This window comes from Marmota flaviventris, chromosome 7, assembly GCF_047511675.1.
Source record: "Marmota flaviventris isolate mMarFla1 chromosome 7, mMarFla1.hap1, whole genome shotgun sequence".
NCBI lineage: Eukaryota > Metazoa > Chordata > Mammalia > Rodentia > Sciuridae > Marmota > Marmota flaviventris.
The window spans coordinates 94,161,858-94,180,100 of record NC_092504.1 but is presented as its reverse complement, the minus strand read 5'-3'; the positions used below and the strand labels follow the sequence as shown (position 1 = coordinate 94,180,100).

The window sequence follows — 18,243 nt, the reverse complement described above, 5'->3', positions numbered from 1 at the left end:
TATTCACAGAAGGTAATAAATATGAACATCTTTTTCATAGACACATAGCAATGAAATGTTTGGGGAGTGAATCCTCTATCTGTGATAGTGATGCTTAACTTTTTACATTTCTCTCGCCCCAAAATAATTCTATTTAAAATTATGAAAAATCAGAGATTGTGCCACGTGGCTTCCCTAGATGCCAGCCTAGCCAATCGCCACTCCCCACAGCCCAATCTCATCTTTCTTAGGCTCTGTCCGGGCCTGGTGTGATCTTGCATAACTGTTATAAAACTTCTGAATGATGTGCCTGACACCATTTGTGTGCAACAACTGTTCTTTATCCTTCAAAAGCACTGATTTTCAGTGCTGGTCCACTGTGACAAAGCCAAGGAGAACAGCAGGGTTGGGACATTCTCAGGATCAGCAACAAATGCTGAACCCTTCTCCACATCTCTAATCACTGGAGCATGGAAGGTTCGTTTGCAAACATTCACCATGTGTAATAATAGTCTACACTTAATAAAAAGTTTTTGCAGTCAAATCTTGAGTAAAAAGCCTTTCTTGTAAGTACTTGGAAGAGGAGAAAAAGAAAACAGAGGAAGGGCCAGAAAAGGGACATGTGCGTTGAGTCAGGGAAAGGCCTGGAAAGGTGTATTTCCCCAGCCGTCTGGAGCCCATATGTCCTTCTTAGACTGAGGGAAAATTTGTTCTTTGGGGCTACGGAAAGGGAAATATCGGTGGGAGAAGGCCTGGAAAGGGAGAATCCAGAAGAATGGGCGTACCTACAACTTCTTTGGCAACCCTCGCCGGCGCAGGCGCCCAGCAACGGTTGTGCAGTCCACGCGCCTCACGCTGTGGGGCGGGGCCGGCGGCGGTCGGAGGCGGGGCCGGCGGAGGTAGGGGGCGGGGCCAGAAAATAAAGGGCGGGGCTGGCGGCAGCACGTTTCAGTGACATCCCAGCTGTCTTGATTCCTCCAGTGCCCTGTGAGTTTATTCGACCCTTTTCTTTAGATGACTTCTGAATATTGACTTATCAAGTTTTAAAAGTCCAGAAACAAAGTTGACACCATTGGGCATTTTAGCCAGGAAGCAGTGCCTAGGATTGCAGGGGCCAAAAGTATACCTTGTCAAAATTCTGATTGGGTTTTCCCTGACCTGAAATTAGCTTAAGTATGCCAAAGAGTAATACAACATAGTCTCTGGAGTTAGTGCTACCTGGGTTCAAAGTTCAGTTCTGTCACTTTCTACCTGTGGGATCTAGACGAAGACATTATTATCTTCTTGACCTTGTTTTCTCATCTGTAAAGGATGTTGTGGTGTTGGTTTGAGTACAAATGAGAGAAGGCAAGTATCTGAGACGGGGTTTGGTACAAAGAAAACAATATTCTGTTATCAAAATAAAACCTTTTTATTTTTTGCTCATGAAATCTTATGAGGAAATTTTTAAATGAAATCCATTTTGGTTGAAGGTGGGTCCAGAAGCTTTGGGGTTTGTGTACACACAGTGGTCCATCAAGTTCCTCTAATGGAATTCCCAAGCTTCCTAAAATAGTTGAAAAACCACTGTTATTGAAGAAAGTCCAAAACTTTTAGAAAGACAAACTGTTCTTTCCTATCTAACTTCTGACAATCAAAACAAGTTTTACTACTTAACACTGTATTCTATTTTTTGTAACATAAATTCTATTCTATGTTTTTTCCTAAAGTTATTTTGTACTCTGGGAATGTTCACTTTCTCTTTTTCATATTTAAGTTTGTTATGGTAGATTCTAAATATCCCCCCAAAGCCCATATGCTAATAGCTTGGTTGCCAGTCCGTGGTGCTTGCTATTAGGAGGTTGTAGAAATTTGAAGATGTGGAAGTTAGGGGAAGGAAGTTGACAGTGAGAGCAAGCTATTAAAGGGAATGCTGGGACCCCTACCCTTTTCCTGGTTCTGATTTTGCTTCCTGGCCTTGAGGGGAGCAGCTTCTCTGCCATAACATTCTGCCTTATCACAGATCCAAAAGCAGTGGGACCAACTAACTATGGACTGAAACCTCTGAAATAGTAACCCCAAATAAATGTTTCCTTCTTACAAGCTGATTATTTCAGGTATTTTGTACAGTGAATGAAAGTGAGTAACACAGGGTCTGACTCAAATTGCATCTCTTTCTTGAGTGACAATAAGAACCCATCTTTATTATAGCACCTTCAACATGGTGTAACTTTCTCAGCAAGGATTGGAATTATTTTCTCTCTCCCTTTACAAAGTAGACAGGGTCTTTGTCTTAGGGTAAGGTAATGACTTGAGCCTGTGGGAAACACAGTTAGATCCCCAAGGATATTGGAAGGAGGAATAGATGGCAGAGCTGGGAGGAAGAACCTGTCCCAGAAGTCTGATGGATACAATAGCACTGCTCTGTGCTTAAGACTCCTGGAGATCTGAGTACTTTAGGATCCATGTGAGGAAGATGAAGGGCACATCAACAAATGCACTTTGAGAATTTCCACCAGGTCAGTGCTAGGCTAGATTTAAGTTGAATGAGTCATCTAAAACAGGTGGTATTTCTTGTTTCCAAAATGGCATGAAGCAATTTCCCCTGTTACAGAGAACTATATAAATGATTTATATGGAAAATATTCTGAGACATTTAAATAGTAATGTCTTTCATTTATTTGAAGACAATATAATGAAACTTTAACAATGGTCTTAGAATTTTTAATCTATCTGATATCCTTGCTTGTAAATAACTAACATAAATTTAAAATAATTAAATCAATTGTATTAAAAAATGCCAAAGAAAGCAAAAAAATTTTTCAGAAATTAGAACCTTACTTATACTGACATTTCCACTATATTTGACATGATTAAAAGTAGCTTTTAAAATATCTTTTACATTAGTAGTTTTCTATTTCTGATTGTACTTCAATAAAATAAAAATTTGATCAATGACCTATTAAGTATAATTTCAATGCCAACTCTTTTTTCTATCACCAGCTAGCTGGGCTGGCGACCTGAGCTGGGTTTACAAAAGCTGCACCAATAACTTAAGAAAACAGCGAAAGAAACACGCAACACACAGAAATACCTTATGCTTGCAGGAATCGGGGACAGCTCTTGACCTTAAGAGTCTGTTGGAAAGAGAGAGAGAGAGAGAGAGAGAGAGAGAGAGAGAGACACCTAAAAATCCTCTATTTACTGGGGAGAAAGACATTCTAGAAATTTCAACCCAAATAAGGCAAGGGATTGGTTTTAGGGAGTTGCTTGGTGATGTCTTGCAGTTAGCAGATTTGACCAACATCTTGGAAAGCCATGCCATCTCGGGGGTGTGTGGGATCAAAGGCAGAGTGAACGAAAAGAACACACACATTCCCAGAGTACAAAATAACTTTAGGAAAAAAACACTGAGGTAAAATAGAATATAATATTAATCAGAGAAGCAGTGTCAGTCCAGTCCCCTCATGCGCTCAAATACTCACAGCTTACACACATAGCCCATGACTGGCTCTCTACACTTTTCTAGCCTTATCTCTCAGTAATTCTCTTTATCAAGTTCAAGTGCCAATCACTATGCTCCAGACTTCACTGTCTTCAAACTTTGCTAATCTTCCAGCCTTCCACATCTTTTTTTTTTTTTTGATCGAACCCAGACTGCACGCATGCCAGGCGAGCGCATTACTGCTTGAGCCACATCCCCAGCCCTGTTATTCCCATCTTTACCTTACTCTTTGCCTATCCATCCTAGTTCTGTCCACTCTGGAAGACCCATGTCAAGTATCACCTCTACGAACCTTATTAGCAAATAAGGCATGTACAAAAGCTGAAATCCAAATGAAAAATTTACAACTTGTTCTTAGTGGGGAAGTTGAGGAACACCTCTTAGAGGAAGGTGATGCTGTGAATTCAGTTTGTTATGTCATCAGTAGTAATTTCTTCAAGTAACTGTCTGGAATACTAATTAACTTATACAAAATACAATTGGTTTAACCAAATAGGAATACTATAAAAAGTATTCAGGACCCCAAAGTATTAGAAATGGAAGTCCATAGAATGTACAAAGGACCAAAGCTTCTTCCACTGTCCAAGGCTTTCCTCTCTCTCTTTACTGTTGGCAGTGGCCTTACCCTGCTGCCTCACACCCCTTTAGCTGGCTAAGTCCTAACATCCTTCGGCCAAGGCCCTACTTTCTTTGGGGAGCTATGCCTAAACTGCACCTAAACCACCTCTGGATTGATTGGATGCTCCTACACTCTTGTAGTTCTGTATAATAGCACTTAAGCTATTTTGTAATCTTTTGTTTGCCTCTTCTACTAAGCTGTCAAATCCTTAAGGAGAGGAACTGGACTAGTCCTGATGGTGTGCCTGCATCACCAAAGACTTTCAGTAAGTACAGTTGCCTTTTTATTTGGGGGTTTCACATCTATGAATTCAACAATCTGGAGATCAAAGATATTGGTGAAAAATCCAGAAATTTCCAACTAGCAAAACTTGAATTTGTAGCATACTGAGTACTACAGTACATGTGAATGAAATGATAGGCAGGCATTATATTAGGTGTTATAAGTAATCTAGAGATGACCTAATGTATGTAAGAGGATGTGTTTCTGTTGTATACAAATATCACTCTATTTTATATAAGGAACTTAAGCATCCATACATTTTGGTATTTAATGGGGAACTTGAAACTAACTTCCACTGATATCCAGGACAACTGTTATCTGTTGAAGGAAAGAAGTTTCAGAGTCTGCAAAAGTAGAGAAACAGGTGAGCATTACATTTATGGTGTCCCACCAAAGTGTACCTAATTAATAAAGTTCAATTTGAGGGCTGTGGATATGGCTCAAGTAGTAGTGCGCTCGCCTAGCATGAGTGAGGCATTGGGTTCGATCCTCAGCATCACATAAAAATAAATTAAAGATATTGTGTCCACCTAAAGATAAAAAATAAATATTAAAAAATGTTCAATTTGAAACACCCATGTGACTTTTGGTATCAATTAATTCCATTCATACTGAGAAAAATACAGAACCAGAGAATAACCAGAGTCAGGCTGACATAAGAATGAACTCTGCTTAAAAGAAGTGAATATTAAGTTAGTTAGAAGAGCCATGGTGGAAAGGGCTGGCATTCTGGAGATTAGCTTTGTAGGATTAGAATATTCATAATTTAGTTATTTAATACATATTTAATATCTACTTCAAGATTAGATTGTAGGGCTGGGGCTGTAGCTCAGTGGCAGAGTGCTAGCCTTGCATGTGTGAGGCACTGGGTTCGACCCTCAGCACCACATAAAAATAAACAAATAAAATAAAGGCATGCTGTCTATCTACAACTACAAAATTTTTTTAAAAAAAATTAGATTGTACTTTGAATTCTAGGTCGAAAGGGTTAGTTGGGATATGACAAATAAGCAAAAAACACTTTGGAGATACACACACACACACACACACACACACATATATATACATGCACACATATATAAATTAATGTGTGTGTCATGATAGAAACTTAAACTCTATTTGAGTGTTATTCTTTTAGCAGCGAGGACAGAGATGACCTAGTATTCCTAGAGGAATTTGGGGTGATACATAAAAGCAGAGAGAGCCTGTTCTAAAGTGGGATACAATATGACTTATGCAAGTTCGCCTTTCTTCTCATTTTCTCTGCTGTTATGTCACAATGTCTGGAATTCCCAAGACACAAGTTAATCTTTTGCTTTAGTTACCATCTTTCAAAAACCCCTGATAACATGCAAAAATACATTGTTAAGTATTGTTAAGTAATGTTAGTAAACCTAACACAATGGTGGCTCTGGCCAAGTATTAACTTGCCTTCCCCCTAGGGATATGCATGCTTAGGTAGAGATGCTTCTCAGCCTCCTCACAGCTGGATAATGTCAGCACCAATAGAAAGTAAGAGGAGAAATGTGTCTGACCTCCACATCTCTTCCTTAAAAATAAATGGCTTTACATGCATTTTCTTTTTTTCCTATACCCCAAGGGCTAAAAAAGAGACCTGGTAGAGATCTGTCTTTAACCCAGGTCCTAAGCTAAGGCATGGCAGACCTTCACGATAGAAAGACATGGGTCTCAGAGAAGCCCCATGAGCTAAGCCCTTTATTAGCATTAACCAACCACCAGTTTCATGAGAGGGAAACAGAATTGTGTTTTGAGAATTTATTTTTTGATTCCCTCCTTATAGCAACTTATATTACCCCAATTAATGTGACATTTCATGACACTCGCCAAGATTTGGAAAATTAGCTCTCTCTTACTAGAGAATTGGAAAAGCCCAAAGATGTGGGCCACAAGAAACAAATAAGAGCTGGATCAGGGAACTGGCACAATTGGAAGTAGATTTAGAAGGGCCACTGACATGACGACTGAGTATCCAGGTAGGGGATAGATAGGTTCTTTTAACATCTGGATGGACCAAGACCAAGAATCAATGAAGACACTTTGTAAACTTTAAAATTTTGGTGGGGCCAATCAGTTACAATACTTCATAGAAAGGTACTGAGAAAGGTAAAGATGGAGAAGGAGAAGAATAGTAAGGGCAGAAATTGACAAGCGACTGCATTTTGGTTTTTAAAAATAAAACAGGAAGAGAAGCCAGAAACAACTCAAGTCATGAGAGCTGTGACCATGAATCGTGAAACTGTTACAGTAAGTTAGAACAAGCTATTGGATAGCTGAGGAAGGTACTGAACTTGGTCTCTGCCATGTTGACTTTAAATCGTGGCAGTAAAGTAGATATGTCCTTATACAAATTAAGATAAAGGATGAAGGGGTAGCTAGGGGAAAAAAAAGACATCCGTAGATATAGAACATTTCCACTCACATGCTAAAGGCAAGGGCTAAAAATGCTGTTTAAGACAGTAACACTTTTGTTCTATTACATTTTAAATTTAAATATTACATATATGAGTATCCATTCTGATAAAATTGGCTTCTGGGAGAAGCTTTTTATCATTGGGTTCAGCATTTTTCTTTCACCTCTAAACTGGTTGAAAAGTCTCTCCTTGAACCTCATCTTGATTTTGATGTTCAAATTTCTGGAGAAGCTTGGGACCAAGCAAACCAATAAGTAGACTTCCAATTGGGGCTGTGATGAGGATGGACAAAAACGCCACTGTCAACACATCCATTCCATATTCTTCCAACTCTTTCTCTCCATGTGATCTTGCTGTGTCCAAAGCCACAGATCCTATTGCAGCCTATAAAAGTTTAAGGGTAAGGTTGGAAATATAAGACAAGCACATATTTTTAAAAATGACTTATGTTATCATTTGCAAAAACAACATTCTTATTCTTTGGCTCAACTAAGAAAGTTGAATTTGTCTTCTTTCAACACCTACTGCAGCTGCTTTTAATTATCTATAAACTCTGCTCTTGCATGGGGACAGACTGTTGACTCCAATGTACCTATTTGCATAAGGCTTGGTTAATAATAGTCAGTCACCTACATTTCAAAACGCAAGGCAAATATGGACTATTAATCAAATATAGCCTGAAGTGCTATATAATAAATTTCTTTGGAGTGAAGATGAAACTTACTAGTTGTTTCATTCATTTATCTTTGCAAGTGTGAAATTAAAATGATTTATAAAAGGAATAATATTTATTGGAAGATTTAAATGAATAAGTATTAGTTTGGAGCCTGAACTAATGGTTCAAACAGCATGAAACATGAAAGCAGCAGAGACTTTCAAAACTTGAAGTTAATCTTATTAGGTATTTGTTTAACTTTGCCACCAGAGTTGGTGAAATGTTTTATTTAAAATGTATGTCCTAGAGGGTATTATGAAAATTCTCATTTTCTTTTAGAGGATAAATGTATTACTATGAATGTACATGGGGAAAGATGTATTGATCAATGTGGTTAACCTCTTATTCCTTAGCAGAAAAATGTTCACCTCTAAAATAATAAAACAGAAGAGAAGGTATTATACATCAGACACAAGGGCTAGTTGCCCACAAATATCTAAATGTTTCTTTTCCCTTCTATAATAAAACTCCCCAGTTTTCTCTGTCCCATTGCTGTTCAATCAGAGAACTTATATTTTTTTCAGCCTCTTTTATACCTAGATGTAGCTTGTATCTAAGTTCTGGCCACTAAGAGATGAGTAGAAGTGATAACTGCTACTTATAAATTGTTCCTGAAAGGAATTGACATATATATTTTATTCATTTCTCCCTTCAAACTGTATTTAAAAAATACTAAAAGCTGGACTCCTGGGTAGAAGGCACATGCTGAGGATTGTGGTCACCTTGACAGGTCTGGAATGTCCTTGCTGGATTGTTAGTAAAAGATTTTTAAAAATCTGTTTTATTTAGTCCCTACACACAAAGGCTCTTTGTTGTTGTGGGTTACTCTGTTCCGTAACTAATTTCAACATTTTATGAATTCCTGGATGTGCTTCACACATTACATTACAATGCCTACTTCTATTTCAGTTCTCTATTGTGTGTTGTTATTGTTTGTATCTTGAATATCTACTGAAAGCTCATGTGTTAGGCAATGCAGGAATGTTCAGAGGTGAGATGATTAGATTATGACAGATGTAACCTTCCAGCTGGATTAATGCATTTAATGGATAATGTGAATGGATTACTGGGTGGTAACTGCAGGCTGCAGGAAAGAGGTCACTGGGAGGCATGTCCTTGGACTATATCTGGCTCCTCTCTTGCTTTTTCCTCTTCTTGGCTGATATGAGCTGAACAGCTTTCTTCTGTCATTCCTTTCTGCCATGACATTCTGCCTCATCTTGGGCCCAGAGCAAGGGAGCCGGCCAAACATGAACTAAACCTCTGAAACCATGATCCCAACATAGACCTTTCCTCCTCTAAATTGTTGATGTCAGGTAATTTGGTCACAGTGATGAAAAGCTGAATGGCTTTCTTCCGTCATGCCCTGCTGCCATGACATTCTGCCTCATCTTGGGCCTAGAGCAATGGAGTTCACCAAATATGAACTGAACCTCTGAAACCGAAGCCCAACATATACCTTTCCTCCTCTAAGTTGTTGTCAGGTAATTTGGTCACAGTGATGAAAAGCTGACCAGCACATGTGTGTATGTGTATGTACATTTTGGGTTTTGTGTGTATGTTGAATTGTGCTTTCAAATACATTTCTTATAGCAGATCACAAAGTTTAAAAACACTAGTATCACTAATATAGAATATGCATATACTAAAAAGTCTTATTTCTTCTGTAGTGCCAACAGAAGAAAAAGAAAATTCTATACAATATAGTCAGCCCTCCATGTCCATGGATTCTGAATCTATAAATTTAATAAATACAGATTGAAAATATTAAAAAAATATATCTGTACTGAATGTGCCTAGTCTATTTCCTTGTCAATAATCACTAGACAAATAAATAAATATTATTTATTTGTAAATAAGTAAAAATAGAGTATAACCACTTTTCACAGCATTTATATTGTATTAGGAATTATAAATAATTCGGAGATGATTTAGACTATATGGGAGTATATGTATGAACTACATGCAAATACCATGCCATTTTATATAAGGAACTTGAGTGTCTGCAGATGTTTGTATTTAGATGTGGTCCTGAAACCGATTCCCCATGGGTACTGAGAGATGATTGTACTTGCTCCCATTAGACTTACATTATCCAACACATCCTAGATAATTTTACTTATTTTAAATGTTGTTCTGATGGTGGGAGAGTGCTAGCTTTCAAATTTTAACATTTAGAAACAAATCTCTCATACACAAGGTAAAGTCATTATTTTGATATTTATCTATTGAAGTTACTAGAATTTGTATGGAAGCTGAAAACACTGTAAGGGAGAAATTATTCCATTTACTATATTGTGGTATCTCTGAGCCATTATATCTCTGAAATCTTTGAAAGTCTGATGGAAAATTTTTTTTTTTCAGGAAGAATACCCAAGCTCAGGGCCACACAAAATCTGGAATATAATTAGAGAACATACACATCTTCCAAAGCCACTTAAATTAAGAGCATCTAATTTTCAGTTTATGACAATAAAAGTTTACATACTTCAATAATTGCCAAATAATCAGGTATAGAACAGTTTAATCTTGTTAGATATAATTAATCTGGAAATACACAATATAATCAGGGATGTATTGCATTGCATTTGCAATAAACATAATCTAGATAGTTCTAATTTAACTAGCAATAATAAGTATTCTAAGGCTTGCTTGGTCAACAGTTTCAAGCACCTATCCTCAAGGGCTTTCTTTGTCCGTTGTTCATTGGAGTGCACAAACTTTGTGTCAAGTGATCAAGACACATGTCAGGAAGTTCAGCTAGTTGTGAATTATTAATAACAAGTAATGATCTAGGAAATGAATACAATAGTCCTCCTTTATCTGTGGGGATTATGTTTCAAGATCCTTAGTGGATGTATGAAATTCTAGATAGCCCTGAGCCCTACATATTACCATGTTTTTCTCCCTTTAAGTGAAGAACTTTCACCATTTAAACTAAAGGTTAAAAGAAGTACTTAATTTCTTTGGCATGTCGCAATTGCCAGCATCACTCTCTTGCACATTGGGGCCATTATTGAGTAAAGCAAGGGTCACTTGAAAACAAGCACTACTGCCAGGAGTGGTGGCACATGTCTGTAATCCCAGCCGCTCAGGAGGCTGAGGCAGGAGGATCGAGAATTCAAATCCAGTCTCAGCAAAAGTGAGGTGCTAAGTAACTCAGTGAGACCCTGTCTCTACATAAAATACAAAAACAAGGCTGGATATGTGGCTCAGTGGTTGAGTGCCCCTGGGTTCAATCCCCGGTACCACCACCCCCCCACAAAAAAAATTAAGAAAGAAAATAAAACAAGCACTGCAAGACTGAAACAGTTCATGTGACAACTGAGACACATACTAAGTGACCCCCAGGTGAGTGGATACTTTGGACAAAGGGATGATTTATGTCCCCAGGCAGGACAAAATAAGATGGTGTGATATTTCACAATGCTACTCAAAATCGTAAGTAATTCAAAAGTAAAGAATTGTTTATTTCTGGCATTTTCCACTTAATATTTTAGACTGGGTTGGCCATGGGTAAGAGAAACCACAGACAGTGAAACTATGGATAAAGGAAGATAACTGTAAAGCATTTTTCTGAGGTCTTCTTCAATAAATCTTTTCTCAATTACATATGAAATTTCTGACAAATCATAATTTATTCTAATCTTTTTGACATTGAAGTTTCTCAAAACATTAAATGGGTCAAGCCATTTCTGTTTTAGTCTTCTGGGAAGATAATGAAATAAAAAGAGTTAAAAACTCTCACTTTCAATGACTTAGGAAGCTCTAACTTATAAAAATGCAAACCATTCCCTCCTGTCACCACCAGTTTCTAGTACTGTAGGAATTTATTGGAGTTTTAGTTATATTCTGGTGAGCTAAAGAAATTTAAATGAGCCATCACATTTAATCACCAATATACCAAAAATAAACTTTTAAAGAGTGTATTAGTATAAATGCTTCCTAAATCCACCTCAATTATTAATTTTCACAAAATTTAAACAAGTCTTCTTATTTGTCATCTTAAGAAGTCTTATAAAGTGCTAAGACATCCTATCCATCATTACCTGGACTGTGGCCTTCGGAAGCCATGCAAAAGAAATAAATATCTTTTCCTTTATGTTAAAACCAGCAAAACACACCATCAGAAATGTAGTCAAAATTCGTATCAATACTGCAATGCCCAAGGTGGCAACACAAAGGCCTGAAAGAAATACTTCATTTTTAGAAATAACAAAATACTAGTGGAGAAGTTATATCTCATATTTAGTTGTTGATTCAAAATAACACTAACATCAATAATTTTAAAACATTAAACTATTAAAATATTGCAATGATTAGGCATTATTTATGAAAAAATCATTATTAAGTATTGATCAATTTGTTCAAAAACAGATATTTCCCTTAGATTAAAACCAGAAATTCAACATATTTGAATTTTTACAAAGGAGATTTGAATGTTATCTCTCATATACTTTTATAGTAAGAGCCACACTTTATTCTACTTGTTTAACAAGAATTTATTAAATGATATCATGCATGACAAGCTTTAAGCTAGTTACTGGGGACACAAAAATGTATCATGTACACACTTTGCTTCTATGAGCCTTATAATTAGAAAAAGGCAGAAACATAAACATCTAATTCATATATACTATATGATAACTGAAGGATAAACAAATTGGTAAGTATTTATAGAAGTGGAAAAAATAATATTTCATCAAAGTAATTGAGAACTCTTTGCAGAGTATAAAATTAGAGGTGATATTAAAAATATTCATCAGCCAGCATGAAGGGAATGAGCCAATCAGATGGAGCTATAGGCGGCTAGTGTCTTCAACAAAGAGCCACAAGAGTTTCATAAAGAAACCATATTCCAGATTCACAACAGATTCTCCTGCAATGTCTATGTGAAGTTGAGAAGGGATGTTATTTTTTCAAGTTCAAAGGATAGATATCACAGGAGGGTCTTTTGTGAACCCTCAATATGATTTCTTTATGGAAGGTTTTTGTGGCTCTTTGTTGAAACATATTTCTCTCGTGTATTCAAAAGTGTCTGGTGCCTGCTGCACAAGATACAAAAGATTTGATTTTGGAATGAGATAGTTTACAATTGATGTCACTGGTATAAGTAAGATCAGAGAATTGATAGAGGAATGAAAAGCCTTGGTAGAAACTTTGATGAAGAGCAATGTTTAAGCTACATATGTTATAAATGAGGACTTGGGGGACTCTGGAAAATAGCAGAATTCAATGTAAGAGTGTTTTAAAGAGACATAGCACCAAATGATTTTGAGAAATCAAGTAAAAGAAAGGCAAGATTTAGCAATGAAATCATTCTGAGAACACAGTTGGTTATATGATAGGCCAGAAGTAGAATGAAATGTATAGAGGAAGGGAATGGGAATTTAAATGGAATCTAAGTTTGAAAGGAGGAAAAAAGAAATAATGTTTATAGGTAATGGGCAAGATAAATGAAGAAAGAATACATGTATTTATTTAATTTCAATACATTTTTTTCCATGTATGCATTATTTTAAATTGTAAAATACATATAACATCTACCAACTTAACCATTTTTAAGTGCACATTCATACTATTGTGCAGCCAATCTTCAGGACATTTTCACCTTGCAAAACTTAAAAATTTAAAAACTCTGTGCTCACTTTACCCTAACCCCAGCCCCTGACAACCACAATTTTACTTTCTTTATGAATCAAACTACTCTGGATACCTTATATAAATGGAGTCATAATAGTATTAATTTTTTTGTTACTGGCTTATTTCACTTAGCCTAATGTCCTCAAGGTTTAACCATGTTGTAGCATGGTGAGAATGGGAGAATATCTTTTTTTATTTTTATTTTTTTAAGAATATCTTTTTTGAGAGAGAGAGAGAGAGAGAAGAGACAGAGAATTTTTTAATATTTATTTTTCAGTATTTGGGCTCGGGCTGTAGCTCAGTGATAGAATGCTTGCATTGAGTTTGATCCTTAGCACAATATAAAAATAAACAAATAAAATAAAGGTATTCTGTCCATGTACAACTACAAAATAAAAATTTTAAAAAAAGATAAGTGAGATTAGAGACTGATTAAATTCTAAAGAGGAGAAAACTGTAACAAGGATATTTGAAGATACATGAGAAAAAGAAAAGAATCTATATGTGTGATTCAGAAGGCAGTAGCAGGGATGGGACTCTTACTATGGATAGGAGAATATTGTGATGAGGAAAGGAGAAAAGAATGAATATGTATACACATTGCTGTGTGTGAATCAATGTACTTTTGAATTGTTTGAGTGAATAAAAGATTGAGTGAACAACAAACATTTCTGTTCCATGGGTACATATTATAGAACTAACTAGTTATCTTTAAAATTCCAGCCCTTAATCAGATCAGGGCTAGATGTACATTCCTATCCTTCAAAAAAGAATTTTAATACCTGAATTTTCTGGATAGGAGTCAGTAGTGTTTTTTTTTTTTTTTTACCAGGAACTGTATTAAAGGTATAGAATTTACTGTCTGAGATTAACAAACATTGTTTTCTAACCAACCACTCTAAAAGATTCAGATCATAATTAACTTTTTATTTAACTGTAAAAATGGGAACCACTGAACACATAACCATTGAAGATATTTCTCCTGAATATAAAAAGATCTGATTTTAGTACAAGAACCACTTTGAAATTCTTACCAACAGTTTCCGGTCTGAGAGACGCAATAGATACCTCTGCTCCAATCAGTCCAAAAAGAAGTGGCTGAAAAATGTCCCAGGCAACTGCAATTATCTTTTCAACCTCTGCCTAAAGAAAACAAACAAAACACATGCATTTTTATTATGTGAAGCTACAAATGCCAAGAACTTAAATAATTGTTTCAGATTAATTTGATCTGAGACAGGCTTGCTTGCTTTCTTTCCTGTGTGTGTGTGTGTGTGTGTGTGTGTGTGTGTGTTGCTAGAGATCAAATGCAGGGCCTCCTGCATTGCTAAGTAAGCACTCTACCACTGAGCTACATCCCCAGCTCAAGATAGGCTTTATTTCTGTGACAACTATAAACAAAAGATTAGCTAAGAACAGCAAAACAAGTAAATAAAGATATTTCTAACACAAAAGTGTAAATGGTCAAAAAAACTTAAGATGCTAAGACTCAGAAATCAGAGAAACACAAATTAAAATGATCTTTTGGGAGGTGGAAGGGAGGACCCATCACATAAGAAAAAATATTAAGTTTTCATAATGTCAAGTATTTGTAAGATTGCAAGGAAACTCTAATAGGTAGGAGAGGAAATTGATAAGCTTTTTTATGGAAGAGAAATTAGTATCTGTTAACATTGTCTAAGAATTTACATTGAACAGATATTCTTTTCAATTAACTAATAAGAATCTATATTTTTGGATGACATTTAATGCTCACTGTCATATCTCTTTAAGGATCTGTAATTCCTTATTAAGCAAATTGACAGAGAAAGATTACATTATTTCACTTTTCCCTTCATTTTAATTTTTATTATTTCTGGTATGTTTATTAGGGTGAAGATTCTATTTCTGTTAGCTTATAAATGTTGAATGACAAAGCACTTTAGGGTTTGATTTATTTAACAGTTCTATAGCTATAAAATACAAAAACTTTATAGTTTCACATCATAAGGAAAAAGATGAACTTAGGTTCAAATCTATCACCATTAATTGCAAGTAGCCTACATCTCAGTACCTTATTTGTAAAATAATAGATTTTTTTATTGGTTTTCAAAACATTACAAAGCTCATGACATATCATCTTTCATACATTTGATTCAAGTGGGTTATGAACTCGATTTATATTAAGATTCTTTACCATTGAATGACAAAAACTAGTTCTACCAAAACTCAGGTCCATTTGCTACCCTTCCACACATCTTTAAATTTTACCCTAATTTAATCTTTCTAGTATATCATAATGAAAGCTTAGACTTTAATTGATAATCATAATGATAAAAAAAAAGAATGAACGATGCTAACTTTAAGTTGCTTAGTTTTTTGTTGGTGTGACTAATTTTAAGGGGAGTCTTCAAATATATTTCATACATTCAGGACACCAATAAAAGTGGAAAAACTAAAGAGTTTATCAGATTACTTCTATTTCTAAATAGCAGACAAAAGCCACAATTTGTTTTTTTATTATGACACTGGACATGGGCTTATTATATACTGTAAAACTTTAAAATGGGAGAAGAATCACATCTTCTTATGGCTTTTACATAATTTAAAAACTAAAATGATTTTTTAAATAAAATGGAGTCATCAAATAGGCAAAGTACAAAAGAGTTAAGACTACAGCAATAAAAGTTATTATCTGTTGAAAATTAAGGCTACTTTATACATCTTTATACATCATTATAAAATCCTCAGAAATGTAAATCACTTCCAAGGATGGACAAAAGAAGAAAGTTAAGAGAAAGAGGGGAGATTTCTTTATGAGTTAAATATCTACTTGAGTTGATAATTCTCAGATAATTTAGCAATTCATAAAATTCAAAGTATATGAAGAAAAGAAAACCTCATAATTATAAGGGTCATCAAACGAAGCACTGAATTTGAAAACACAGATGAATGAGGGATTTAAAATGGTGACCATATTTAAATGACACAATTAATGATTATAAGGAAAACTAAGCAGAAAAACATGAGATTGTGTCAGAAAAATACATACATAAACACAATTTTATAAAATGTTTTAGTTTCTTTAAGTATAACAACTTGGGGAACTGCTATCTTCCAGCAATTTGCCAAAATAATAAGCACAAAGTGAAAGAGGAGAGGCACCAGATATATGTTCTTCAGGCCTTTTAGAAAACATGAAGTTGTTACTTTGGTCACATTCCTGGGAATATGCAAGAAGGATGATATTGTAGACATCAAGGGAATGGATATTGTTCAAAAGGAATGCCCCACAAATGTTACCGCGGCAAAACAGGGAGCCTACAAGCTGCCCAGCATGCTGTTGGCAATGTAAACATGCAAGCTAAGGTCAAGGTTTTGCCAAGAGAATTAATGTGTATATCGATCATATCAACCCAAGATATCTTTCTGAAGTGTGTGCATGAAGGAAAATGATCAGAAGAAGAAGGAAGCCAAAGAAAAAGTAGCTGGGTTCAACTGAAGCACAAGCCCGCACTCCCCAGAGAAGCACACTTCGTGAGAACTAGTAAAAAAATAAAAATAAAAATCTGAGCTTCTGGAACCTATCATGGTATAATAGCTGCAAAAAAAACAAAACAAAAAAACAAAAAACAAAAAAAATCTCCTTGGACAGTAAAATATTTTTCTTAATTGAGTGGAAGTGTGGTGTTCTATCTTCAAGAAATATTTAAAGAAAAAAAGAAAGTATAACAACTTAACAGCAATGTTGCTAAAGTATTGGAGAATTTACAGGAGTGTCATTTCCATTTTCCTATGTAATAGTTACAACAAGTTTTTAGAATTTTTAAAAATAATTTTATTGTTGAGAAAACAGTATTAAAGAAGGCAAATAATTTGCTTGGGATTATACAGCTAGGGGTAGTAGAACTGGAATTAGAATTCCATCTCCATAGCTTAAATCTTATACACTTTCCATTATGTCATGCTGCTTTGGTAGTAGTCAACAGAAATAATAAGGGCTATTATTTACTAAGTATTCATTCAAAGACTAAGTGCTAAAAGCTCTAGAGGATTTCACTTATTCCTCTGCTTGATGAAGATGTTGCTATAATCACTCCCCATTTTAGAGAAAAGTAAATTGAAGCTTGAGAAATTAGATAATTTCTACATGGTCATATAGTAGTAAACTACAGAGTAGAGATTAGCATTAGAAATCTCAGCTCTTAGACTATGTTATCCTATTGAACAAGGAAGAAAAGAATCCCAATTCTGGACTCATTGGTTTGGTGCCCTCAGAAGTAGGAACTTATCTAGGGTCCTAAATTAGAAAAGACACGGAGAGTATCTGCATATTACTGATTCAATAAACATTAGTTTTCTTTCCTTTCTTTAAGGAACCATTTTGATTTACAAAAATCGCCTGTTTTTATCCAGGGTCTGCCACTTACTAGCTATTTGACCTTAGGCAATCTATTAAATATTAATAATCCTTGGTGTACCCATTTGTAAAATAGGTCTAATATCTACCTTTCAAGGTTATTAATGTAAATAAGTGAGATATCTTTAAGGAAAATTTTAAATTATGAGAGAAAAGCTCATAATAAGATATTGATAGGTCTGATGCCACGAAAATAGGAGATCTGAGTGCTGAACAAGATAAAAAAGGTGCAAAAGATTAATATCATATATTTAGATGTGTATGTGAGTGCATATACTTAATAATAACTTAACAATCAACACTTTATACTTCAGACATACAGATTCCCATCATGGTCTACCTATATTCTAAGCAGATGAAGTTGTAATGAGATAGGTATCACATTATTACTGGTAGAAAAGTAAGCAGATACAATTCTAGAAAGCAGAAACTAACAGACAAAAAAGACCTGTCAATGAAAAAGGGAAACAATACAAATGGTTAAATACATTTTTTAAAAGGTTCAATTTCATTGTTCATAAAAGAAGCTTAAAAGAAAACAAGATACTACATTTTACCTCTTAGTATGACTAAAGATCAAAAACAACAATATTCAAAGCTAGTGTTTGAGTGTGGTCCCCAGACTAGAAGCATCAGCAAACTTTAAGAATTACCTATAGACTCATTCATACATAAGGTAGAGTCATTAGT

General features: G+C 35.2%; 1 protein-coding gene across 1 annotated transcript in view; it reads right to left on the bottom strand.

The window, feature by feature from the left end:
* Positions 1-1,377: 1,377 nt before the first annotated feature.
* Positions 1,378-18,243, bottom strand: part of Slc9b2 (solute carrier family 9 member B2) — a 54,834-nt gene continuing 37,968 nt past the window's right edge. The window contains exons 10-13 of the mRNA XM_027935500.2: positions 14,189-14,297; positions 11,561-11,697; positions 6,960-7,180; positions 1,378-1,525 (exon numbers count right to left, since the gene is read on the bottom strand). Of these exons, the coding sequence (XP_027791301.2) occupies positions 6,962-7,180; positions 11,561-11,697; positions 14,189-14,297 (465 nt within the window). The 3' untranslated portion in view covers positions 1,378-1,525; positions 6,960-6,961. The remainder of the gene's footprint in view (positions 1,526-6,959; positions 7,181-11,560; positions 11,698-14,188; positions 14,298-18,243) is intronic.